Genomic DNA, 26,466 nt, shown 5'->3' with positions numbered 1-26,466 from the left:
GGCGCCGATTGCGTAATCTGACGCGTCGGTGGTGAGGGCGAAGGTGGCTCCTGGTAGCGGGTGCGCCAGCATGGTGGCATTGGCTAAGGCACTCTTGGTGTCGGTGAATGCCCGGTCCATGTCAACCATCCAGCTCACTGAATCCTTGCCAGACTTGCCCTTGAGGGCCTCGTACAGGGGCTGCATGAGCAGTGCTGCCTTAGGCACGAAACAGTGGTAAAAATTTACCATCCCGAGGAACTCCTGCAGGGCCTTTATGTTCTGCGGGCGTGGAAAGGATGTCACCGCCTCTACCTTCGCTTGCAAAGGAACCGCCCCCTCTGAGGTAATGCAATGTCCCAGGAAATCGATTTGGTGCAGACCAAACTGGCACTTGGCTGGGTTGATAATCAGGCCGTGTTGGCTGAGGCGTCGAAAGAGGGTGCGGAGGTGCGAGATGTGTCCCTCCTTATTATGACTGGCAATGAGGATATTGTCTAAGTAGATGAAAAGGAACTTGAGGTCCCGCAACACGGAGTCCATGAGGCACTGGAAAGCCTGGGTGGCATTCTTCAACCCAAACGGCATCCTTAAAATTTCGAAGAGACCGAAAGGGGTGATGACTGCGGTCTTTTGGACGTCTTGCGGGTGCACCGGGACCTGGTGGTAGCCTCGGACAAGGCCAACCTTGGAAAAAACGGTGTTTCCTGCCAAATCCACTATCACAGAACCATCTCCTGACTCTAACAGAATTAGACACACGAAATAGGAGCAGGATCAGGCTACACGGCCCCTGGGCCCGCTCCGCTACTCACAGGGCCATGACCGATCCGAACCTAGACTCATGTCCAAATTCCTGCCCGCTCCCCGTAACCCTTAATTCCCTTTACTTCTAGGAAACTGTCTATTTCTGTTTTAAATGTATGTAATGATGTAGCTTCTACAGCTTTCTGGGGCAGCATATTCCATGGACCTACCACCCTCTGAGTGAAGTAGTTCCTCCTCATCTCAGTTTTGAAAGAGCAGCCCCTTATTCTAAGACTATGACCCCTAGTTCTAGTTTCACCCATCATCGGGAACATCTTCCCCGCATCCATCCAATCCAACCCCTTCACAATCTTATATGTTTCAATAAGATCGCCTCTCATTCTTCTGAACTCCAATGAGTAGAGTTCCAATCTACTCAACCTCTCCTCATATGCCCATCCCCTCATCCCCGGGATTAACCGAGTGAACCTTCTTTGTACTGACTCGAGAGCAAGTATGCCCTTTCTTAAGTATGGACACCAAAACTGTACGCAGTATTCCAGGTGCGGTCTCACCAATACCTTGTACAACTGAAGCAATACCTCCCTATTTTTATATTCTATCCCCCTAGCAATGAAAGCCAACATTCCATTGGCCTTCTTAACAGGATATCCCAACTAATCAAACCATCTCAATATAGAACAGACCATGAACACCAGCCACAGCAGTATGAAATCCCCCATATAAGAAACAGTACAATCATGGATTTCCTTCCGGTCTCCATCTCTGGGTCACTGGGACTCTCGCCACTGCTCGGACCCAGGAGTCTGCTGCGGGCTCTGCTGGCCACTAAAATGTGTCTGACCGTCAATGCATTGAACAGTAGAATCAAAGGAAATGGAATAAATGGTGTTAAGATGTAATGCATTCATTCAACCACGGCCCAGACCAGTGAAAGTGCTACACTGGGATTCACGTGGCAAAACCAGGGATTGTTAGAAAGCCAATATAGATTTGAATATTGAAAATACCATAAAATGTTCTTCCAAAAGCTCAGCACAGTTACTGTTCCTAGAACAACAGCCGCCAATTTCTCGGTGCAATATTCCGATTTCAGCTTCTGGCAACAAATGCCCACAAATTAATCAAAGGTGAAAGTGACGGTGAACCAGACAGAACAGCCTGTGGCGGCATACAGCAGGACGGCGTGAATGTTACACACTCTAAATTTCAAAGGAAAAAAAATTGATCCCGATAAACAATAGGAATCTGCCTCAGTATCAGATCGATGATCACGACCAGTAGATCTGCCGCTGCCATGGCCACCAGGTAGTGAGTGACACATTTGGAGAGACCGCACTTTCCCCGAGACAAGATCACAATCATCACCACATTAACTGTAAGCAAGAGGTATATAGGGAAATTATTCACCCGACAATGAACGCATACAGTAGCTTGATGCGTTTCCAATCAAATAACGTAGTAGGTTATATAACAGGTACATCGTTCTTCACAATGACATGAAATGCACCATTTGACATTTCATCTAGTGATGGAAGCTGAATATTTTTTCCGTGACAAGGTGTCAGAGCAATCAGTAATCAGAGCAAACAGTAATCAGAGCAATCAGTAATCAGAGCAATCAGTACTTGGAGCAATCAGTACTCAGAGCAATCAGTACTCAGAGCAATCAGTAATCAGAGCAATCAGTAATCAGAGCAATCAGTACTCGGAGCAATCAGTACTCAGCGCAATCAGTACTCAGAGCAATCAGTACTCAGAGCAATCAGTAATCAGAGCAATCAGTACTCAGAGCAATCAGTACTCAGAGCAATCAGTACTCAGAGCAATCAGTAATCAGAGCAATCAGTAATCAGAGCAATCAGTACTCAGAGCAATCAGTAATCAGAGCAATCAGTAGTCAGAGCAATCAGTAATCAGAGCAATCAGTACTCAGAGCAATCAGTACTCAGAGCAATCAGTAATCAGAGCAATCAGTACTCAGAGCAATCAGTACTCAGAGCAATCAGTAATCAGAGCAATCAGTACTCAGAGCAATCAGTAATCAGAGCAATCAGTAATCAGAGCAATCAGTACTCAGAGCAATCAGTAGTCAGAGCAATCAGTAATCAGAGCAATCAGTACTCAGAGCAATCAGTACTCTGAGCAATCAGTAATCAGAGCAATCAGTACTCAGAGCAATCAGTACTCAGAGCAATCAGTAATCAGAGCAATCAGTACTCTGAGCAATCAGTAATCAGAGCAATCAGTAATCAGAGCAATCAGTACTCAGAGCAATCAGTAGTCAGAGCAATCAGTAATCAGAGCAATCAGTACTCAGAGCAATCAGTACTCAGAGCAACCAGTAATCAGAGCAATCAGTACTCTGAGCAATCAGTAATCAGAGCAATCAGTAATCAGAGCAATCAGTACTCAGAGCAATCAGTAGTCAGAGCAATCAGTAATCAGAGCAATCAGTACTCAGAGCAATCAGTACTCAGAGCAATCAGTACTCAGAGCAATCAGTAATCAGAGCAATCAGTACTCAGAGCAATCAGTAATCAGAGCAATCAGTACTCGGAGCAATCAGTACTCAGAGCAATCAGTGCTCAGAGCAATCAGTAATCAGAGCAATCAGTAATCAGAGCAATCAGTACTCAGAGCAATCAGTAATCAGAGCAATCAGTAATCAGAGCAATCAGTAGTCAGAGCAATCAGTAATCAGAGCAATCAGTAATCAGAGCAATCAGTACTCAGAGCAATCAGTAATCAGAGCAATCAGTAATGAATCGGTAAGTGAGCGATGCAACGGGATCCAATGAAACCTGATTTAAAGCAGCAACTGATTTTAGGATAAATGCCAATGTAACCAGTCGAGCAGTGGAAGCTCACCCACACCTGAGCCAATGGGAGAGGGAAAAGACGGGACGTTTGCAGGTTTGATTTGCAGAGTATGTGAGTTAACTGTTGGAGTGATTCCACTGAACTTAATGTCCCGAAATGGGGATGAGATAAAAGAGGTCTGGGAGTAAGATGTTTCGGAGAATCAATGATGCCCTTAGAATGCGATCATAAGCTGCTAATCGCCAGTCTCGGTGCTCATAGATGGACTATGGTCATTTCTTCAAGGCACTGAGCTCATCTGTAAAGTGGCACAAACCAGACGTGGCCGCCCAAGATTTCTAATCTGCATCATAGGAAGATAGGAATTGTTGATGAAAACAAAAATACAGTTTATATGATTCACCCTGTAGCCTCAGGGCAACCACATGATATAATGCTAATTGAATCTTTATCTAATCATAGCAATCAGTCGCTATCAATAGTCTGCAAAAGACCCAGGCATGAGGGCAAGAGAACCCTAGTGGTGGAGAGCATTGGGAAGCATAGATCCAAAGTCACCTTTTCCTCCCAAGCATGCTAATTTTACCACATGACATATCTCGAACTACTCATACACTGTATCCTGAAATGTTATGTTCTGAAAGAAATCTATCTAATTTGCCTATGACTGAGTCAATGCTCTCTGCTTCCACTGTCTCCTTAGGAAGCCAGTTCCATAGATTTACATTTACAAATGGTTTACATTATCTAATCTAGAGGTATTTTTCAGCATTTCTGCTCCTGGTGCAAAATGTTAAATTCTGAATCCCAGTTTTCTTTTAATATTACGAGTGAGTCCAAGTCTGATCCTGTGATCCTGGATTCCCAATGGTCAAACATTGGATGATTCATGTAACAGACATGTTCGCCTCCATGCTCGGATATTGGATATTCATGTTCGCTTGTGATGCTCCGCACCAAGAATATAAAGGCGGGGGATGACCATAGAATGTGGTTCATTTTACTGGCCAGTTTTTGAGCCGCATTACAGGTAACAATTTTAACAAAGGTGCTTTATGGTAAATAGTGGAATAATATGACTGACACTATAATGGCCAGGATGTTGCGGTCAGTGGCGAAGTGACGGTGCTCGCTGCGGACCTCGCAGAAAACTGCCCACAAAGATCTAGTGATCGCTGTGGCGTCGATATCACCCCGCCGACATTAATTTGATTCGATGCCAAGTACAGGGGATCTCCAGCGTCCAGCAACAGTGATCTCATCAAGTTGGCTAAGCAGCCAATCACATTAAAACATTCTCACAGATAGAAAACCAGGAAGTAAAATGCCCTAATTAACTTTCACTTTTTAATAATTTTAAAGATAGCAAAATAAAATTGGGACATACACATGGGAACCAGGAAGTAACTGCAATATCGTGAACAATCCTTTTAATAAAATATTACAAAAACCATGGAATTTTTTATAATCGTGGTAAAACTTGACATTCCAGAAGTATAAAATAAGTTTTTATTGGCTAGAACGGGTGTTCAGCAGTAATTATGACTCAGTACGCCATTAAAAACCCAGTTTCTCATTATTCAATGAAGCTTGACTTTTTTTGAAGAGTGATATTCCAGCATAAAAGCTTAAGTCATTGAAGTGACTTCAATTGATGCCGTGGGGTATTCAACAGCGCGCCCTGTGGAGGAACAGGGAATGACTGGCAGCGAGTTGTGGATTTCCCCAATTAAATGCGCATGTGCATACTCCGAAAGTTGGTGTCACTTTCGCAGTTGTAATGACGGTGAACACTGACAGTTTCGCTGTCATTACAAGCGCAAGTCCCGGGCCATTACAACAACGTGGGATTTCAGAAGCTAGAACCATTGAATCATAGAATAGTACAGCATAGAAGGGGGCCATTCGGCCCATCCCGCCTGCGCCACCGCCTATTTGAATTCGATTCAAGTACTGTGTCGTGAATACAATAGGCTTTCAGTTCATATAGGGAATAGGAAGCAGTCCAATATCGAGTCAGTTCACGATCAGAATACTTCCATTGCCATGCCTGTGCATTCGATCAGCGATATGAAGAATGGTACCAGGCAGGCAAGGGGTTAAAATGATAATGCAGATTCATTCTTTGTAAGAATGCCAGTAAATGAGCTGCATTGTAACAAACCTTGCTTCAAGCTTAGCATTCTAATTTAACAATTGAGAAAGAGTAACATAACGTAAAAAGTTATGAATGGGAGTTCACATCAAACACACAAAAGGGAACCTGCACAGAATGGAAGAGAGAGAGAGGAAGACAGGAAGACAGAAAGAAAGGAGGAAATAATTGCATTAATGTAGCTCCTTTCAGGGCCACAGGACACCCCAAAGCGCTTTTCAGACATCGAAGTATTTTTGATGTGTATTCATTGCTGTCATGTTAGGAAAGTAATAAAATAAAGAGCGGGACGCACAGGCTAAGATGCCACATACTTTTAATCTCGGGTTACTGAAGTACCAGCTGCAGGTAGTAACTTACTCGGGACACTGACCGCAGTCAGGTTGGGGTAGTAGATATTTTGTACAATTCAATTCAATTCAATTTTATTTGCCATATGTAACTAGTACTAGTACAAGTACAATGGAATGCTTACACCCCGTAGGGACACGCCAGCTATTCTTACAGCGCCGTGTTCAGAAAGTCAATTCAATGGCTTCCCGTGGCAGTGGGAGCACGATGTCCCTCAGCCGCTCCGTCTCCTCATCACCGCGGCCTCCTCCTCACTGTTGCCGGCTCCACTTGAGCTTGATCAGAAATCCAAGAGGCATTTTACGCCTTTCTGTTACAATCGATGGTTGGTGTTGGTGCTGGGAGCAATTCTCCGATTGATATATTGAGAAGATTCCCTTTATTTATGGAAGAGCAAATCCATCCAGTCAGAAAATCGGGTCCCATGTTGATTGTCTTTAATTAAAGTCACCGAACAAAGAGATGATGTCAACAAGTGTCACAACAAGATTTTTAACAACAGCACACTTTCCGATTAGATAAATCCCCGAAGACCAGGATAAATGCTGCACCTTCATACACTCATACAATTCTCACACTCCTAACAAGAATTTACACAGGTGCATTGTCTTAATAAAATTAATCGGAAACACTGCGAATGATAGAAATCTACAGCACAGAAGGAGGTCATTCGGCTCATCGCATCAGTGCCTAGCTTAAAAAGAGCTCTCCAGCCTAATCCCACTTTCCAGCTCTTGGTCCGTAGCCTTGTAGGTTACAGCAATTCAAGCATATCCAAGAACTGTTTTACATGTGATGAGGATTTCTGCCTCTACCACCCTTTCAGGCAGTGAGTTCCAGACCCCCACCTGACACTGGGTGAAACACGGTCTCCTCAACTCCCCTCTTATGCTTCCACCAATAACTTTAAATCTATGCCACCTGGTTATTGGCATCGCTGCTAAGGGAACTAGGTCCTTCATATTCACTCTATCTAGGACCCTTATAATTTTATACAACTCAATTAAGTCTCCCCTCAGCCTCCTCTGTTGCAAAGAAAACACCGGCAGCCTATCCACTCTTTCCTCACAGCTAGAACTCTCCAGTCCTGGCAACATCCTCGTAAATCAACTCTGTAACATCTCTAGTGCAATCACATCTCTTCTAGAATGTGGTGACCAGAACTGTACACAGTACTCTAGTTGGTGCCTAACTAGTATTTTATACAGTTCAACATAACACCCCTGTGCTTGTATTCTATACCTCGAATAATAAAGGAACGTATCCCGTATCCCTTCTTAACTACCTTATCTACCGGCCCTGGTACCTTCCGGGATCTGTGGAGATGTACTCTAAGGTCCCTCATTTCCTCCGCACTTCTCAGTATCAAACAATTTATTGTTTATTCCCTTTCCTTGTTAGCCCTCCTCAAATGCATTAACTCGCAAATTTAATTCCATTTGACACTTTTCTGCCCATCTGACCAGTCCATTGATATCTTCCTGCAGTCTACAGCTTCCTTCCTCACTATCAACTACACGGCCAATATTTGTATTGTCTGCAAACTTCTGAATAATGCCCCCTTTAAGTCATTGATATACACCAAAAAAAAAGCAACGGCCCATGTACTGAGCTCTGTAGAGCTCCACTGGGAACAGCCTTCAAGTCAGAAAACACCCGTCCACCATTAACTATGCTCCCTGCCACTGAGACAAGTTTGGATCCAACTTTCAACTTTCCATTGGATCCCATACCTTTTACTTTCCTGAGCCGTCTGCCATGCGGGGCCTTGTCAAAATCCTTGGTAAAATCCATGTAGGCCACTGGGTTGCCCCAATGTCATCAAACATAAAGCCGACCAAATATGCCCCCGGTTAGTGAGGCAAAACTCACAAAGAACTTTAGCAAAGACCTAACAAATGAAACTTGTGAACTGAAATAATAATATTATTCTCAATAACCACTGCGCCCTGCAACCCCTGTGGTGAACTTTCCCCAGATTATCCTGAAATGCAGAGAGGTCCCAGCATTAATCTGGTTTTATTTCAGATTTCCAGCATCCACTGTGTTTTGCTTTAGTTTTAAGCATTTATCGCCCATAGTCTGACCATTTATTTTGGGCTCCCTGTTGAATAAAATATGTTGACCACCGGACACATCTATTCAAGTTGCTGATAGCGGTCAGTATATTTATATTGTGCAGTAAGATCATAGATAGAAATAACGTATGACATCAATAAAGAACGAAAGACAGAAAGAAAATAAATGTGGTCTCTATTGCGCTGTTGGCAAAATTGACTCTTTACTTGAATAAAACCTGTTATATCTTCAATATTTTCCACTTCTCACGAAAGGTCATTGGCCTGAAATGATAACTGTGATTGCCTCTCTACAGATGCTGCCTGGCCTGCTCTGCATTTCCAGCAGTTTCTGTTTATATTTCAAATTTCCACCATCCGCAGCATTCTGTCTTTGTATTAGTGTTTAATTCATTTCCGCTTCTCCTCCAGGAGGGCCGACCTTGAAGAAGTTCGGTTCTTCTCTCCGACGGGATTTCCCTTTGTCTCTTTCACACTTTTCTCCTTCCTTTCTTTCTGCTAACTTGCTCGTGTTTGACCAGGAATCTACTAAAACTCACTTTCACAGTCACATCTCCTCCCTCAGCAGCTGTCTCCAGCACCAACTTATTCCATGTGGATTCCAACTGAAATTCCATGTTTCGGATCCACCCATGATAGCAAATATCTCCATGATAGTCAGCATTCCTCGCACCACTGCTGTCGCTGCTTCCTGAGTTCCATGCTCACCGCCATGTGTCGCCACATGCCTGCTCTGACCCATCACATCAGCAGCAGCGACTCACTCTCTTTCTGAGTTGCCCCAGTCGGCAGTTCCATTTCACCCTTCGCCCCATCTGGGGCTTTAAAAAAAAGGGTTTTCTTTCTTTCTTTCAGGTGTCCAGGACCGCAATCTTCAACAGCTCTTAAATAACGACACCCTTTCTGCTCCTTCTTCTCCTGCACTTTCTTCTGATCTCATCCCTCCTCCCAATCTCACCCTTGCCGTGTTTCCACTATCTCCTCTCGCCTTCCCCTCGCTGACACCGAATGTTAAGTTCTCAGCAAAGGCTTCAGCTTTTATCCCTCCCGCTACCACCTCATAGAGTTACGGGCTCAGCACGATGCTGAACTTTGCCTCCATGCCTATTTCTTTGGCCAGGAATCTTCTCCCAAAACAGCAGAGACTTTCGCATTCCACCTGGACGCCTCACTCTTTCATCTTATTAATTGGGAACTGACAGAAACACATCGGCCGTCTCAATTCCTCTACTCCCCTCACTGACACTAAGCTACCTCCCACTGAACTTGCTGCGCTCTGTTCTCTCAGGTCCAATCCTAATATTGTCAGTAAACCTGCTAACAAGGGTGGTGCTGTGGTTGATTATCAAAAAGACCTCCACATTCCGAAGGCTCACTGCCAATCTCCAATACTTCATCCTACCACACCCTGGACCACAAAACCACCACCCAACATCAAGCCATGGTTTCCCAGGCCGTCACTACACTCATCTCCTCTGGGGAAATTCAGCCCACGGCCTTCAACCTCATCGTCCCCCAATCGAGCACAGCCCGCTTCCATCTCCTTTGCAAGGTTCAAAAAACGGGACTGCACTGGTCGGCCCACGGTCCTGCCTGTCCTTGCCCCATGGCTTTAAAAATAAAATAATTCACGGGATTTGTGCCTTGCTGGCAAAGCCTACGTATATTGCCCATACTCGTTGCCCTTGAGAAGGTTGTGTTGAGCCGCCTTCTTGAACCGCTGTTGTCCATGTGGTGAAGGTGCACCCACAGTGCTGTTAGGTCGGGAGTTCCAGGATTTTGACCCAGTGACGATGAAGGAATGGTGATATATTTCCAAGTCAGGATGATATGTGACTTAAAGGGGAACTTGCAGGTAGTGGTGTTCCCATACATCTGCTTCCCTTATCCATCAGGGTAGCAGAGTTCGCTGGTTTGGGAGGTGCTGTCGAAGAAGACTTGGCGAGTTGATGCAGTCCAGTGGTGGAGGGAGTGAATGTTTAAGAATCAGGTGTCGATCAAGCAGGCTGCTTTTCTTGGATGGTGCCGCACTGCCTGAGTGTTGTTTAAGCTTCACTCATCCAGGAAAGTGGAGAGTATTCCATCTAACTTCTGGCTGTGTTTGAAGGTGATGGAAAGACTTCGGTGAGTCATTCGCAGCACAATACTCAGCGTGGGACCTGCTGTTTTAGCCATAGTATCTATGTGACTGGTCCAGTTAAGTTCCTGATCAAAGGTGAGCCCCAGGATGTTTATGGATGTGGAATTAATGAGGGAAATACCGCTGAATGTCAAGGGGCGGTTGTTGGACTTTCTTTTGTAGGAGACGGTCATTGTTTGACACTTGTGCATCGCGAATGTTAATTGCCACTTATCAGCGCAAGCCTGGTGATGTCTTTAACGTTTTCCATAGTTGTTTTATATTACAGTTCAGTTTTTGTCTGTCTATTTAACAAAATTGACGTAAGAAGACTACTAGACACTGAGTCTGAGTATTAAACCAGGCTTTAATCAACTGTTTTTCAACATGGAGATCTAGTTGTGTCCTTCACTAGTTCCTGTTAAAGAATGTCCTGAGCAAGCTGGGCCCATGCCTGAATATTTATACTCTCCCTGGACAGCACCACCAGCAGGCCGCCCAGTATCATTTCATAAGTTATTTCCACATGAATGACAAGATTCCTGTCAAAAATGGTGTTCTTTGATCATCCCACTCTTCTTCTAGTGATATAATTACACTGAACTCATAACCATCTCACATTTGAAGAAGTTACACGGTTGATCCAGTTGTGCAGCAGTCGCTGATCATAATCCTGTTAAAGGAGTGTGACCGAAATACATAAGAGCGAGGGATCCAATTCATTCATCTCTTAAATTACAGTGTACAATATAAGCCATGTAATATAGGAGAGTTACAACACGAAGATTTTATAATTGAATCTGTCCATCCGTCATGTTCTGCCCTAAGGCAGCAAGTAACTCAAGTCTGACAAACGGGATTCCACAACCTACTGGTGAAGGTGATATGGTTTCCCTTTGCCTTCCTCATGCTTTTATCTTCAGAGTATCTTCACCTAGGTGAGTTCCAACAAAGGTCCCCGCCCATCCCTTTACAATGCCTTAATCCGCACCCATTGGACACAAATCAACTAATCAGAGGTATGGAGGAGGTAGTGGGATGGATATTACTAGGCTCAATAGATGACACAGTGCTGGTCAGTAAGATGGCGTGTTAAGTGGGATAGGTAGCACTAGGTTCAACAGATAAATCCGTGCTAATCAGTGTGATGGAGGTGGGAATAGAATGGGTAGCACCAGGGTCAATAGGTGACTCAGCACTGATCAGTGAGATGGAGGTGGGAGTGTAAGGGCAGTACTAAGCTCCATAGTTGAATAGCTACAGTGCATTGAGGTGAACACAGTGCAAAGGAAATAGCGTTAGGCGAGTCACTGCTTGTCAGCATAGTGAAGGTTTATTGTCGTGACATGTACCGAAACCGCAGGTATTTGTCAGTGCTTAGTGAAAGGGTCAAGTTGTGGTCATATACTTGGTCAGAGTACCGAGTCGTCACAGGGCAATGTAACAATGCACCGAGCAGATTGGGAAAAGCGAGTTTTGATCGTTCAGGATAAGAAATAAGTGAGAAGATGGAGAGAGCGGCAGAGTGTGGACTCTGTTTCTAAATAATATCACCAGTCAGCTATTCGCTAAAGGTGAGTCACAATTGTTGAGATAATCTCCGTCCTCTACTGATAAAGACCTGAAAAGGGCGGTGCAAAGATGGAATACAAACATTTGATGTTCTCGTCTTAAATCCCTCTCCCTGTTAATTTAGCAGAAATATTAACTTTTTTTTTTTTTTAATTGTTGGTAAATAATAATACACCATCTCCAGGACTCTGCACTTAATTGTGGGGAGTGATTATTACATTGTTCCCTATACTACAGCAGTGACAATTTTACAAAATTAGTGCATTGGCGGTCATTGGTGTCTACAGACACAAACACCCACGAATCCGAGGTCGGTGCCAACTTCTAGTACCTCATGTTCCCTGTGGCTTGTTCGCTGTGTTCGTGTTCGGTATGGTGTCCAACTGCTGTGCACTGTGGTACATCTGCAGGGAAAACGACACTCTCTCGACCTCTGACGTGTTCATGGTTAAGTTGGCCATGATGACTATGACTTTACACAACCCTTCTTTTCAAAGTTGCCTTCCATGCCTTGCAGAATGACTGGGTCTTCTGGGACCTGGCGTGTAAAATCTCCAGCTCCCACTTCTTTTCTAACATGTATGGCATGACTTTGTTCCTCACCTGAATCTGCGCATAGTGGTCCATCCCATCACATCACTGCAGCTCCACAGACACCGCCACCACGTGTTGGCCTGCTGCCTCATATGGCCGGTTCTGTCCATCAACTTCCTCTACTTGACTGTCAGAGGACTTCAGACCAGCAAGTTCCACAACAGAAATACCGCTTATCTGGAGAATTTCTCCTTGAGCTCCTGGAGCAGGTGAGTGTCAAGGATCAGCATCACGGCCGCGCTTGTTGCTTTGTTCAATCCGTTGCTGGTTATCATGCTCTGCTGCCCGCTCATTGACAGGAGCAGCTGGAACCCACTGCGGGAAAATGCATGGTGCTTGGGGTGAAGAGAAACGCGCTCCGCACGATTCTTCTCGTGCTGGTGGTCTTACTCCTTTGCTTTGGCCTTTATCACCTCCTTCAACTCGTTCAACTCGACTAAACCCTCAGGCTTATCCAAGTGCTGTCCAGCTGCCGGCTCAAACAGTTCACCTGCACGGCCCGAAGGATCACCATGGCACTGACCAGCCTCAACAGCTGCCTTGAACCGCTAATCCACTCCATCACACGCGCCATCGTCAAGTGCAGACGGCTCTGCTGTAGGGAAGAGGCTTTGTGTAACGTTAGCCTTTGAAGGAAAGGCACATCGAAGAGCAAGACTTACAGTTGGAGGGACTATAGCTTCAGAAATCAGTCACTGAAATCTCAAGACTGGGCTGCTTCCGGTGACTCAGACCCCAGGAATTGACTGTTTCTCATCACTCAGATCACAGAACTGGGCTGCTTCTGTTCACCGAGTTCACAGGAATGGGTAGTTTCTGGTCACTGAAATCCCAGGACTGGGCTGTTCCAGGACACTCAGATCACAGAACTGGGCTGTTTCTGGTCACTGAGATCACAGGACTGGGCTGTCTCTGGTCACTGAGATCTCAGGACTGGGCTGTTTCTGGTCACTGAGATCACAGGACTGGGCTGTTTCTAGTCAGTCAGATCACAGGACTGGGCTGTTTCTGGTCACTGAGATCACAGGACTGGGCTGTCTCTGGTCACTGAGATCCCAGGTCTGGGCTGTTTCTAGTCAGTCAGATCACTGGTCTGGGCTGTTTCTGTTCACTGAGACCTCAGGTCTGGGCTGTTTCTGGTCACTGAGATCACAGGACTGGGCTGTTTCTGTTCACTGAGATCTCAGGTCTGGGCGGTTTCTGGTCACTGAGATCCCAGGACTGGGCTGTTTCTAGTCACTCAGATCACAGAACTGGGCTGTTTCTGGTCACTGAGATCACAGGACTGGGCTGTTTCCGATCACTGAGATCACAGGACTGGGCTGTTTCTGTTCACTGAGATCTCAGGTCTGGGCTGTTTCTGTTCTCTCCAATCACAGAATAGGGCTGTTTCTGAACAATGAGATCCCAGGACTGGGCTGTTTCTGGTCACTGAGATCACAGGACTGGGCTGTTTCTGTTCACTGAGATCACAGGACTGGGCTGTTTCTGGTCACTGAGATCCCAGGACTGGGCTGTCTCTGGTCACTGAGATCACAGGACTGGGCTGTTTCTGGTCACTGAGATCACAGGACTGGGCTGTTTCTGTTCACTGAGATCACAGGACTGGGCTGTTTCTGGTCACTGAGATCTCAGGACTGGGCTGTTTCTGGTCACTGAGATCTCAGGACTGGGCTGTCTCTGGTCACTGAGATCTCAGGACTGGGCTGTTTCTGGTCACTGAGATCTCAGGACTGGGCTGTTTCCGGTCACTGAGATCACAGGACTGGGCTGTTTCTGGTCATTGTCTTGACCTTGTCCAACGTGAAAGAAAGTTAATTATGGAGGGGGGGGCAGTAACACTGAGCGGCAACTGGTACTGCAGTGCCTCCACTGGCGGGAGAGTGTACTGTCAGCACGATACAAAAATATACACACTTGCACACACTTCCTGTCTCTCACACACACACTCACACACTTTCTCACAGACACACACGCCCTTTCTAGCATGGGTCAACAGTGTGTGATCAACAATATGACGTTTGGCTGATTTCCTCACATTTTTCCACCAACAATGGTGCTATCACCCGGGCAATATATGGGGCCTGTGCTGGATCGCAGATCCAAAGTGAAGTGAGGCTGGACGGGGTTATTGACCTTTATATTCAATCATTACTTGTTCGGTCAATGATTTTTCAGTTTATTTACACGTTACTTGTATTTCAGTGCAGGAGCTTCGTACACAAGTTTCACCCACTCGCCGAACCATACTACTCGCCAAAGAACTCACATTGTGCAAAACCTGAGTAATTCTAAGCAGCATCATTAGATATCGGACAATGCACAGCTCAAGCTATTGACTGTATCTTACAACTGAGAGGGCACAGGTCCATTTAGAAGTTTCTAAATTACTTTTTTTGTCCAGGCAAAGATGCCTCGATCTATCTTGGGCAGACTGCTGTGTTGGTATCTCCATCATTGTTCCCCGCTAGGAGATTATTTATGTTTACAGGTGTAGATTGGCAATAAGGCATTGCACACTTTGATAAGAAATGTCCAAAGATGCAGGTTAGGAATATGCACATTGAAGCTCAAATGATCTGTTTGCGAACATCACAACTGACACGTGGAGGGTGAGTTATCTCACATTTGGCCCATTCCCCACCTGACCCTCCTTCAACTTCGGAAGAACACAATATTTCCCCATTAGATTCTCATATTTAGGTTTGAGAGGAAATGCACTGTTTAATGATATCACCCCCGGGTAGTCACTATCATGGAGGAAGAGGATAGAGACAACAGAACATGTGAGCACTCGAGCATCAAACAAGGGAGCGAGAACTATGAAGCTTTGGAATCTGTGAGTAAAAAAGCTGGGAAATGCTGGGTGTGGGATTGTTGGAAGATCGGGGCTGGCTGCAGTTAAAGGGAGTTTATGGAGGTGTGGAGCGGGGAGCTCTGGTGTTCCCATCATCCTGAGATTTTGTATTATCAGCTATGCACGTTTGTTTTTGCACGAATAATGAACAGCCCATCCTGAAACAATGTCCTAATATCAAACCAATCGGCAAACTGTTGCCTCACAGCACCAGGGACCCGGGTTCGAATCCGGCCTCGGGTGACTGTCTGTGTGGAGTTTGCACATTCTCCCCGTGTTTGCGTGGGTTTTCTCCGGGTGCTCCGGTTTCCTCCCACAGTCCAAAGATGTGCAGGTTAGGTTGATTGGCTATGATAAATTGACCCTTAGTGTTAGGGGGATTAAATACCTGGGGTTACGGGGATAGGGTGGGATATGTGTTGGTGTAGGGGTTACGGGGATCGGGTGGGATATGTGTTGGTGTAGGGGTTACGGGGATAGGGTGGGATATGTGTCGGTGCAGGCTCGATGGGCCGAAATGGCCTCTATCTGCACTGTGGGGTTTCTGTGATTCTGTGATTCTGTGAAGTCTGCGTGTAGATGATGGCATTCGAACTAACAGTTCACTAAACCATGTACTCCCGTTAAACCACGAGCAAAACAGCGGAATGTGTTAGCAACTGTGAGCTGAGTAAATGTACCTGTTACACCAGGACACCGGGCAGCATCGCCCGCGTCCCCTACTCGAAACTTCAAACCGATGCATATCTTCTTCACTAAAACAAGAATTGAGTGTTTGTTCCTTCAGATTTAAATATCTCTTGTCGATCCATTTACCCAATCAACTCTCGCCAAATCGCAAACAATCCGTCCAAGGATCAATTAGTACTAAAGCATTGCTAAAAAATCTCTCCACTGCTTTTGTAACACGATGGGCCAACAGGAGGATAAATGCCAGATGGGCAACACAATGAATTAGATAGTTTGGGACCTTACTAACTTTACCTTCGACTCCAGTCCAAATGATTACGATTTCTTTTCTCTATCTGCCTCAGTGACGTTGCAGAGATTAACATCCTTCAGAGTATTCCGGCTGCCTTGACGTATTTGTTTTGTTCTTCAAAGATCAGCAGAGATCGGAAAGTTTGTCAACACTGAGGTACTAAACACCCCATGATTGACGGGACATTGCGAACTAATTGTATAGAGTGATGAAATACCCACAACAAGCTCTCATTCCCAAAATACCCCTGGAGTGCGAGCTCAGCAGGTGGTTGTCTGAAGCAACAAAGCCCCCTTGGGCAAGTATCTGCTCGAACCGCAGCTGTAGATATCTCTTGTCTAGGTCCCACTCTTGGAAAAATGGCTGCAAGGCCCGAATGATAATATTAGCTTACTGTTAAGGTTCGATCAGGCTGTGAAATATTTCAGAAAATGTAAAGAATTTTAGAAACCCGAAAGTGAATTCTACAGAATAGATGACAAAAATAAATGATAACGTTCGAATTCTCATCGAATTAATTTGACCATCTTTTCCAGAGGATATTTCACTCCGTTCCTCAACTCCTCTCTGAATTTCCTTTGGGTCACTGCATAAATAGAAGTGTTGGTGCAGCAACTCAGAAGTTGGAGCATGAAGCCGATTTCCATTACAAATCTGGGCGAAGAAACAGGATATCCCAAGTAATCCAAACGTCTCAATATAGAACAAACCATGAACACCACCCATAACACTATGAAATTCCCCGATATAAGAAACAGTACAATCATGGATTTCCTTCGGTTCTCCATCTCTGGGTCACTGGGACTCTCGCCACTGCTCCGACCCCGGAGTCTCCTGCGGGCTCTGCTGGCCACTAAAATGTGTCTGACCGTCAATGCATTGAACAGTAGAATCAAAATAAAGGGAATAAATGCTGTTAAAATGTAATGCATTAATTCAACAATGGCCCAGACCAGCGAAAGAGATACAACAGGTTTCACATCGCAAAACCAGGGATTGTTAGAAAGCCGATATCCACTTAAATATTGGAAATACCAGAAAATGTTCTTCAAACAGCTCAGCACCGTCACTGTTCCGAGAACCACAGCCGCCGTTTTCTCGGTGCAATATTCCGATTTCAGCTTTCGGCAACAAATGGCCACAAACCGATCAAAGGTGAAAGCGACGGTGAACCAGACAGAACAGTCTGTGGCGGCATAAAGCAGGACTGCGTGGATATTACACACTTTCACGTTCAACAGAAAAAGAAACTGATCCCGATAAACAATAGGAATGTGCCTCAGTATCAGATCGATGATAATGACCAGTAGATCCGCCGCTGCCATGGCCACCAGGTAGCGAGTGACACATTTGGAGAGACCGCACTTTCCCCGAGACAGGATCACAATCGTCACCACGTTAACTGTAAGTAAGAGGATAATAAATAAATTATTCTCCCGACAATGAACGCATACAGTAGTTTGATGCGTTTCCAATCAAATAATGGAGTAGGTTATATAACAGGTACATTATCATTCTTCACAATAACATGAAATGCGCCAAGAATGTTGCTGATTTACTTTTAATCCAGTGATGGAACCTGAATATTTTATCTGTGACAGCGCGTCATGGAGATAACGGTAGTAATCAGAGCAATCAGGATTGGATCGGTAAATGAGCGATGCAACTGAATCCAATGTAACATAATTTAAAGCAGAAACTGATTTTAGAATACTTGCCAAAGTAACCAATCGGGAAGTGGAAGTTCTCCTACACTGAGCCAAAGGGAGAAGGGAAAGACGGGATGTTTGCAGGTTTGAATTACAGAGTGCGTGAGTTAGCTGTTGGGGAACGTAATGTCCCAAAATGGGGATGTGATAAAAGAGGTCTGGGAGTAAGAGGATTGGGATCATAAGCAGTTATCCCCCAGTCTCTGGGCTCATAGATGGACTATGTTCATTTGTTCAATGCATTGACCGCATCTGGACAATTCCACAAACCTGGCATTGCCATCAACATTTTGTAATCTACATAATAATAGGAATATAGGAATTGCTCAATTATAACAAAAACGCAGTTCATCTGGGTCACCCTGTAGCCTCAGGGTAGACACATGATATAATGCTAATTAAATCGTCATCAAACGATAGCAATCAATTACTAAAAATTGTCTACAAAAGACCCAGGGAATAGGTGAAGAGAACACTAGTGGTGGAGGGCTTTGGGAAGCATAGCTCCAAAGTCACCTGTTCCTCCCACGCAGGATACTTTTATCGCATGACACATCTCGAATTACCCATAAACTGTATCCTGACATTTTATATTCTGCAAGAAATGTATCTAATTTACCTATGAATGAGTCAACGCTCTCTGCTTCCACCGTCTCCTTAGATTCACTTTCACAAATAGTTTACATTATCAATTCTAGATGCTTTTTTCAGCATTGCTGCTCCCGGTACAAAGTGTTAAATTCTGAATCCCAGTTTGTTTTGGATATTAGGAGTGAGTCCACGTCTGATTCTGTTGATCCTGCATTCCCAATGGTCAAACATGTGATGATTCGTGTAACGGGCACGTTACCCTCCATGCTCGGGTATTGGATATTCATGTTCACGTGTGATGCTCCACACCAAGAATATAAAGGCGGGAAATCACCATAGGATGCGGTTCATTGTACCGGACAGTTTTTGAAATGCATTACAGGTAACACTTGTAACAATAGTGCTTTATTGTAAATAGTGCAATAATATGACTGACATTATAATGGCCCAGATTTTGCGGGCAGTGGCGAAGTGATGGTGCTCGCTGCTGACCTCGAAGAAAACTGCCCTCAAAGATCTAGTCATAGAGTCATAGAGTCATAGAGTAATACAGCACGGATAGAGGCCCTTCGGCCCATCGTGTCCCTGCCGGCCATCAAGCCCTGTCTAATCTAATCCCATATTCCAGCATTTGGCCCGTAGCCTTGTATGCTATGGCATTTCAAATGCTCATCCAAATGCTTCTTAAATGTTGTGAGGGTTTCTGCCTCCACAACCCTTTCAGGCAGTGAGTTCCAGACTCCAACCACCCTCTGGGTGAAAAAGTTCTTTCTCAAATCCCCTCTAAACCTCCCGCCCTTTACCTTGAATCTATGCCCCCTAGTTATTGACCCCTCTACTAAGGGGAAAAGCTCCTCAGCATCCATCCTATCTATGCCCCTCACAATTTTGTACACCTCAATCATGTCCCCCCTCAGCCTCCTCTGCTCCAAGGAAAACAAACCCAATCTGCCCAGTCTCTCTTCATAGCTGAAGCGCTCCAGCCCTGGTAACATCCTGGTGAACCTCCTCTGCACCCTCTCTAACGCGATCACATCTTTCCTGTAGTGTGGCGACCAGAACTGCACACAGTATTCCAGCTGTGGCCTAACCAGTGTTTTATACAGCTCCATCATAACCTCCTTGCTCTTATATTCTATGCCTCGGCTAATGAAGGCAAGTATCCCATATGCCTTTTTTACCACCTTATCCACCTGTTCTGCCGCCTTCAGGGATCTGTGTACCTGCACACCCAGATCCCTCTGACCCTCCGTCTTGCCTAGGGTCTTTCCCTTCATTGTGTATTCCCTTGCCTTGTTAGACCCCCCAAAGTGCATCACCTCGCACTTTTCCGGGTTAAATTCCATTTGCCACTGTTCCGCCCATCTGACCAACCCATCTATATCGTTCTGCAGACTGAGGCTACCCTCCTCGCTATTTACCACCCTACCAATTTTAGTATCATCCGCGAATTTACTGATCATACCCTTTACATTCATATCCAAGTCATTAATGTAGACCACAAACAGCAAGGGACCCAGCACCGATCCCTGTGGTACCCCACTGGCCACAGGTTTCCAGTCACAAAAACAACCTTCGACCATCACCCTCTGCCTTCTGCCACTAAGCCAGTTTTGTATCCAATGTGCCAAGGCACCCTGGATTCCATGGGCTCTTACCTTCTTGACCAGTCTCCTGTGCGGGACTTTATCGAAGGCCTTACTGAAATCCATGTATACCACATCCACTGCGTTACCCTCATCCACACACCTAGTCACCCCCTCAAAAAATTCAATCAAATTAGTCAGACATGATCTTCCCTTGACAAAGCCATGTTGACTATCCCTGATTAATCCTTGCCTCTCCAAGTGGCGACAAATTTTGTCCCTCAGGATTTTTTCCAGTAATTTTCCTACCACTGATGTTAGGCTCACTGGCCTGTAGTTCCCCGGTTTTTCCCTACTACCCTTCTTGAATAATGGTACTACATTAGCGGTTCTCCAGTCCTCTGGCACATCCCCTGTGGCCAGAGAGGTCCTGAATATATGTGTTAGAGCCCCCGCAATCTCCTCCTTTGCCTCACACAGCAGCCTGGGATACATTTCATCCGGGCCTGGGGATTTATCCATTTTTAGGCCAGCTAAAACCGCCAATACCTCCTCCCTCTCGATGTTAATATGTTCGAGCATATCACAGTCCCCCCGCCCTATTTCTATGTCTACATCGTCCTTCTCCATAGTGAAAACAGATGCAAAAAATTCATTTGGAACCCCTCCTACATCTTCCGGCTCCACACACAGATTGCCACTTTTGTCCCTAATGGGCCCTATTTTTTCCCTAGTTATCCTTTTACCCTTAATATACTTATAAAACATCTTCGGATTTTCCTTTATTTTGCTCGCCAGTGTTATTTCATGGCCCCTCCTTGATCTCCTAATTTCTTTTTTATGTATCCCCCTGCACTTTTTGTACTCCTCTAGGGCTTCCTCCGTCTTTAGCCTTTTGTATCTACCAAAAGCCCTCCTTTTTTTCCTAATCCATTCCCGTATATCCCCTGACATCCACGGTTCCCTGTGGTTTTTGGAACCACTCTTGACATTTATGGGAACATGTTGCCCTTGTATGATCTCAATCTCCCTTCTGAAAGCCTCCCATTGCTCCGATGCGGATTTTCCTACAGGTAGCTGATCCCAGTCCATTTTGGCCAGATCCTGCCTTATCCTATTAAAATCGGCCTTCCCCCAATTTAGAACCTTTATTTCCGGCCCATCCCTGTCCTTTTCCATGACCACCTTAAATCTTACCATATTATGGTCACTATCACCAAAGTGCTCACCTACTAGCACTTTTTCCACTTGGCCGGCCACATTCCCTAGAATTAGGTCCAGTACCGCCCCCTCTCTTGTAGGACTTTCTACATGCTGGCTCAAAAAGCTCTCCTGGATGCACTTTAAGAATTCTACACCCTCTGAGCCTTTCACACTTTGACTATCCCAGTTAATATTGGGGAAGTTGAAATCCCCCATTATTATTACCCTATTATTTGCACATTTCTCTGAGATTTGCCTACATATCTGTTCCTCTATTTCCCCCTGACTGTTTGGAGGCCTATAGTACACTCCCAGCAAAGTGCTTGCCCCCTTTTTGTTTTTAAGCTCCACCCATATGGCCTCATTAGAGGACCCTGCTAATATATCATCCCTCCTTACTGCAGTAATTGACTCCTTAATTAATATTGCGACACCCCCTCCTCTTATACCTCCCCCTCTGTCTCGCCTGAAGATTCTGTACCCCGGAATATTGAGCTGCCAGTCTTGCCCCTCCCTCAACCATGTCTCCGTGATAGCAACAATATCATACTCCCATGTGTTTATCAACACCTTCAGTTCATCCACCTTATTTGCAAGACTCCTTGCATTAAAATAGATGCCATCCAGCCTTGCCCTTATATATTTGCCCTGTCTACCAAGCTGACTTGTTTTTTCCTCCATAATTGGCAGCACATCCCCCCCTATTTCAGCTTCCCTCTGTATCCCATCCCCCTGCCAAGTTAGTTTAAACCCCCCCCGACAGTGCTAGCAAACCTCCCCGCAAGGATATTTGTCCCGCTCTGGTTCAGGTGCAACCCGTCCGACTTGTACAAGTCCCACCTTTCCCAGAAGCAGGCCCAGTGATCCAGGAAAGTAAAACCCTCCCCCCTACACCAACTCTTTAGCCACGCATTCATCTGCTCTATCCTCCCATTCCTATACTTACTAGCACGTGGCACTGGGAGTAATCCAGAGATTACAACCTTTGAGGTCCTGCCCTTTAATCTGTTATCTAGTGATCTCTGTGGCGTCGAGATCACACTGCCGACGTTAATTTGCCAAGTACAAGGGGATCTCCAGCGTCCACCAACAGTGAGGTCACCAAGTTGGATAAGCAGATTCACAGTTGTAATGATGGCAAAGGCTTATTACAAGCAGTCATTACAAGCACAAATTCCGGGCCATTACAACAACGTGAGATTTCAGAAGCTAGAATCATTGAATCATAGAATATTACAGCAAAAATGAGGCCATTCGGCCCATCCTGTCTGTGCCAGCAACTATTTGAATTCAGTTCAAATACTGTAACTCTTGCTCTTTCCTCCAGTGTCGTGAGTATATTCGGCTTTCAATTCACACAGGGAATAGGACACAATCCAATATCAAGTGAGTTCACTATCTGAATACTCCCGTTACAATGACTGTACATTCGATCAGCCAAAAGAAGAACTGGACCAGGCAGGTATAGCAGGCATCATTACATTGATAATGCAGATTCATTGTATTTAAAGAAACCATTCAATGAGCTGCATAAAAATCAATCACGATTCAAGCTTAGAATTCGAATTGAACAATTCACAAACAGTGACATAACGTAAAAGGGGAAACGGTGGAACCTGAGGCAGCTGAACGAGATTGGATCATGGATGCTTCTGTCATTTATGTGTTAGGACTAAATTGTTAAACTAACTAAATAATAACTTCCTGCAGAATTGACGAAATTACAGCAAAGTGCCCACTTTTGATTAAGAGAATAAAAAACATGGCTGGTTCTATAGTCTGACAGAAATCCGAGATCTTAATAAGGTTGCTGAAATGGATTATTAATGGCCATAAAGAACACAGTAATCATTGATAATGCATATTCCTTATCCGTAATAAAGCCTTAAATGAGCTGCATAAGAATAAATAATGATTCTAACTTAGAATACTAATTTAACAATTCATAAAATTTTACGTCATGCTACTCTTTATGAATGGGAGTTCACATCAGTGGAGCAGGGACCGTTATCAAACACACACAAGAGCAAAGCACAGAACGGAAGACAGACAGGAAGAAAAGAGAGACAGAAAGATTGAAAGTAAGCAAGAAAGAAAGAAAGAAAAAAGAAGGAAATAAAGAAAGAATAAAGGAAATAATTGCATAAGTGTAGTTCCTTTCACGACCACTGGACGCCCCAATGGGATTTTCAGGCTCCGAAGTATTTTTAAAGTGTATCCATTTCTGTAATGTAAGGAAAGTCATAAAATAAAGAGCTGGACACGCGGACTACGATGCCACATTCTGTTAATCTCGGGTTACTGAAGTAACCGCTGCAGGTAGTAACTTACCCGGGACACCGACCGCAGCCAGGATGGGGTAGTAGATATTTTGTACATCAGTAATCGCCCATAGAATCTTGAGCTTCATCAGAAATCCAAGAGACATTTTATCCCTTTCGGTTAGAATCGATGATTCGATAGTTGGTGTTGATGCTGGGAGCAATTCTCCGATTGATGTATTGAGAAGATTCCCTTACTTATAGGAGAGCGAATCCATCCGGTCAAAAAACAGGGTTCCCTGTTGACTGGCTTTAATTACAGTCACTGAACAAACAGATGAAGTCATCAAGTTTCACTCCAAGATTTTGAACAACAACAGCGGAATTTCTAATCAGATAAAGCCCCGAAGACCAGGATAAATGCTGCACCTTCAGACTCACAGACAAGTCTGACAATCATAACAATAATTTCCACAGAACCTTTTCATAATAAAATTAAAATAAACACATGGGAATCATAGACTCATAGAAATTGACGGCACCTTCGGCCCATCGTGTCTGTGCCGACCGAAAAAGAACTATCCGGCCTAATCCCAATTTCCAGCTCTTGGCCTGTAGCCTTGTAGATTACGTCACTCCAAAGTTATATCCAAGTACGTTATAAATGTGCTGAGGGTTTCTGCCTCTAGCACCCCTTCAGACAGTGAGTTCCAGACCCCCACCACCCTCTGGGTGGAAAATGTTCTCCTCAAATCTGCTCTAATCCTTCTACCAATAAGTTTAAAACTCTGCCATCTGGTCATTGACCTCTCTGCTAAGGGAAATAGGTCCTTCCTATTCACTCTAGCTAGGCCGTTCAAAAGTTTATACTCTTCAATTAAGTCTCCCTTTAGCCTCCTCTGCTCCAAAGAAAAAATCCGCACACTTCCAATCTTTCATCACAGCTAAAAGTTTCCAGTCCTTGTAAATCTCCTCTCTACCCGCTCTAGTGCAATCACATCCTTCCTGGAATGTGGTGACCGGAACTGTACACCGCACTCTAGCTGTGGCCTAACTAGAATTTTATACAGTTCAAGCATAACCTCCTTGCTCTTATATACCATACCTCTAATAACAAAGGAATATATCCCGTGTGCCTTCCTAACCACATTATCTACCTGCCCTGCTACCTTCAGGGATCTGTGGACATGCTCTCCAAGGTCATTCTGTTCCTCTACACTGCTCAGTATCCTACCATTGATTATGAATTCCCTTGCCTTGCTAGCCCTCCCCAAATGCATTAGCTCACACCCACCCCCCCGATTGAATTCCATTTACAACATTTCTGCTCACCTGATCAGTCCGTTGACATCTTCCTGCAGTCTGCAGCTTACTTCCTTATTTATGATATGAAAAATAACATTATTCATAGTATCCACCACGCCCTCCAACCCCTGCGCTGAAATTTCCACAGATTCTCCTGAAATGCAGTGTTTCCATCATTTTCTGGAAATATCTCATATTTCCAGTTTCCACAGTGTGTTGCTTTTGTTTTAGGAATCGATCACTCCCAGTCTGAGCAGTTATTCTGGGCTCAATGTTTAATGAAATCATTGACCACCGAACACATGTATTCAAGTTGCTGATACCAGTCATTATATTTATGTTGTGCCATAAAAAGATGGAAATACATGATAAATAAAGCAACATAGAAGATTGCAAGAAAGAAAGGAGCTTAAATCCATCGCCGGAAAATGCACGGTGATCGCGGTGAGGAGGAAAGCCCTCTGCACGGTTCTCCTGGTGCTGGTGGTCTTCCGTCTTTGCTCCGTCACCTATTACCTCTTCCAACTCGTCCACACCCGCAGACATATCCGGGTGCTGTCCAGGTGCCGGCTGAACCAGTTCACCTACCCGGCCCGACTGATCACCATGGCACTGACCAGCCTCAACAGCTGCCTTGACCTGCTGATCTACTGCATCGCATGCTACGCCTTCAAATGGAGCAGGTTCTTCTGTAGGGAGGAGGCTCTGTGTAATGTCAGCCATCGAAGGAAAGGCATATCGAGGAGCAAAACTTGGGTGTCAGCTGTTGGAGAGACTGGTGATTCATATCCCAGGAATTGACTGTTTATGTTCACTGAGATCACAGAACTGGGCTGTTTCTGGTCACTGAGATTACAAGACTGGGCTGTTCCTGTTCACTGAGATCGCAGGACTGGGCTGCTTCTGGTCACTGAGATCACAGGACTGGGCTGGTTCTTGTCACTCAGATCGGATGACTGGACTGTTTCTGGTCAATCAGATCCCAGGAATTGACTAATTCTTGTCACTGAGATGACAGGACTGGACTTTTCTGGTCACAGTGATCACAGTACTGGGCTGATTCTGGTCACTGAGATCGCAGGACTGGGCTGTTTCTGGTAACTGAGATCACAGGATTGGGCTGTTTCTGGTCACTGAGATCACAGGATTGGGCTGTTTCTGGTCACTGAGATCACAGGGCTGGGCTGTTTCACAGAAATCACAGAAATCACAAAAACCCCACAGTGCAGATAGAGGCCATTTCAGCCCATCGAGCCTGCACCGACACTTATCCCACCCGATCCCCATAACCCCTACACCAACACATATCCCACCCTATTCCCGTAACCCCACGTATTTAATCCCCCTATCACTAAGGGTCAATTTTTATCATAGCCAATCAACTTAACCCGCACATCTTTGGACTGTGGGAGGAAACCGGAGCACCCGGAGGAAACCCACGCAAACACGGGGAGAATGTGCAAACTCCACACAGACAGTCACCCGAGGCCGGATTCGAACCTGGGTCCCTGGCGCTGTGAGGCAACAGTGCTA

At 45.0% G+C, this 26,466-nt stretch overlaps 1 protein-coding gene and 1 pseudogene across 1 annotated transcript; one reads left to right on the top strand and one right to left on the bottom strand.

The window, feature by feature from the left end:
* The first annotated feature begins 1,487 nt into the window (after positions 1–1,487).
* LOC147090039 (lysophosphatidic acid receptor 6-like) lies at positions 1,488–25,734 on the top strand (annotated as a pseudogene).
* Positions 16,502–17,645, bottom strand: LOC147090040 (G protein-coupled receptor 15-like). Its single transcript, XM_085977123.1, has one exon. The coding sequence runs from the start codon at positions 17,601–17,603 to the stop codon at positions 16,785–16,787; it is 819 nt and encodes a 272-aa protein (XP_085833249.1). The 5' UTR covers positions 17,604–17,645; the 3' UTR covers positions 16,502–16,784.
* Positions 25,735–26,466: the final 732 nt, after the last annotated feature.

This window comes from Somniosus microcephalus, unplaced genomic scaffold (assembly GCF_052327205.1).
Source record: "Somniosus microcephalus isolate GS21.2 unplaced genomic scaffold, FLI_Smic_1.0 unresolved_chr4, whole genome shotgun sequence".
NCBI lineage: Eukaryota > Metazoa > Chordata > Chondrichthyes > Squaliformes > Somniosidae > Somniosus > Somniosus microcephalus.
Note: the sequence above shows the minus strand (reverse complement) of the source record. Positions and strands in the feature narration are given on the sequence as shown.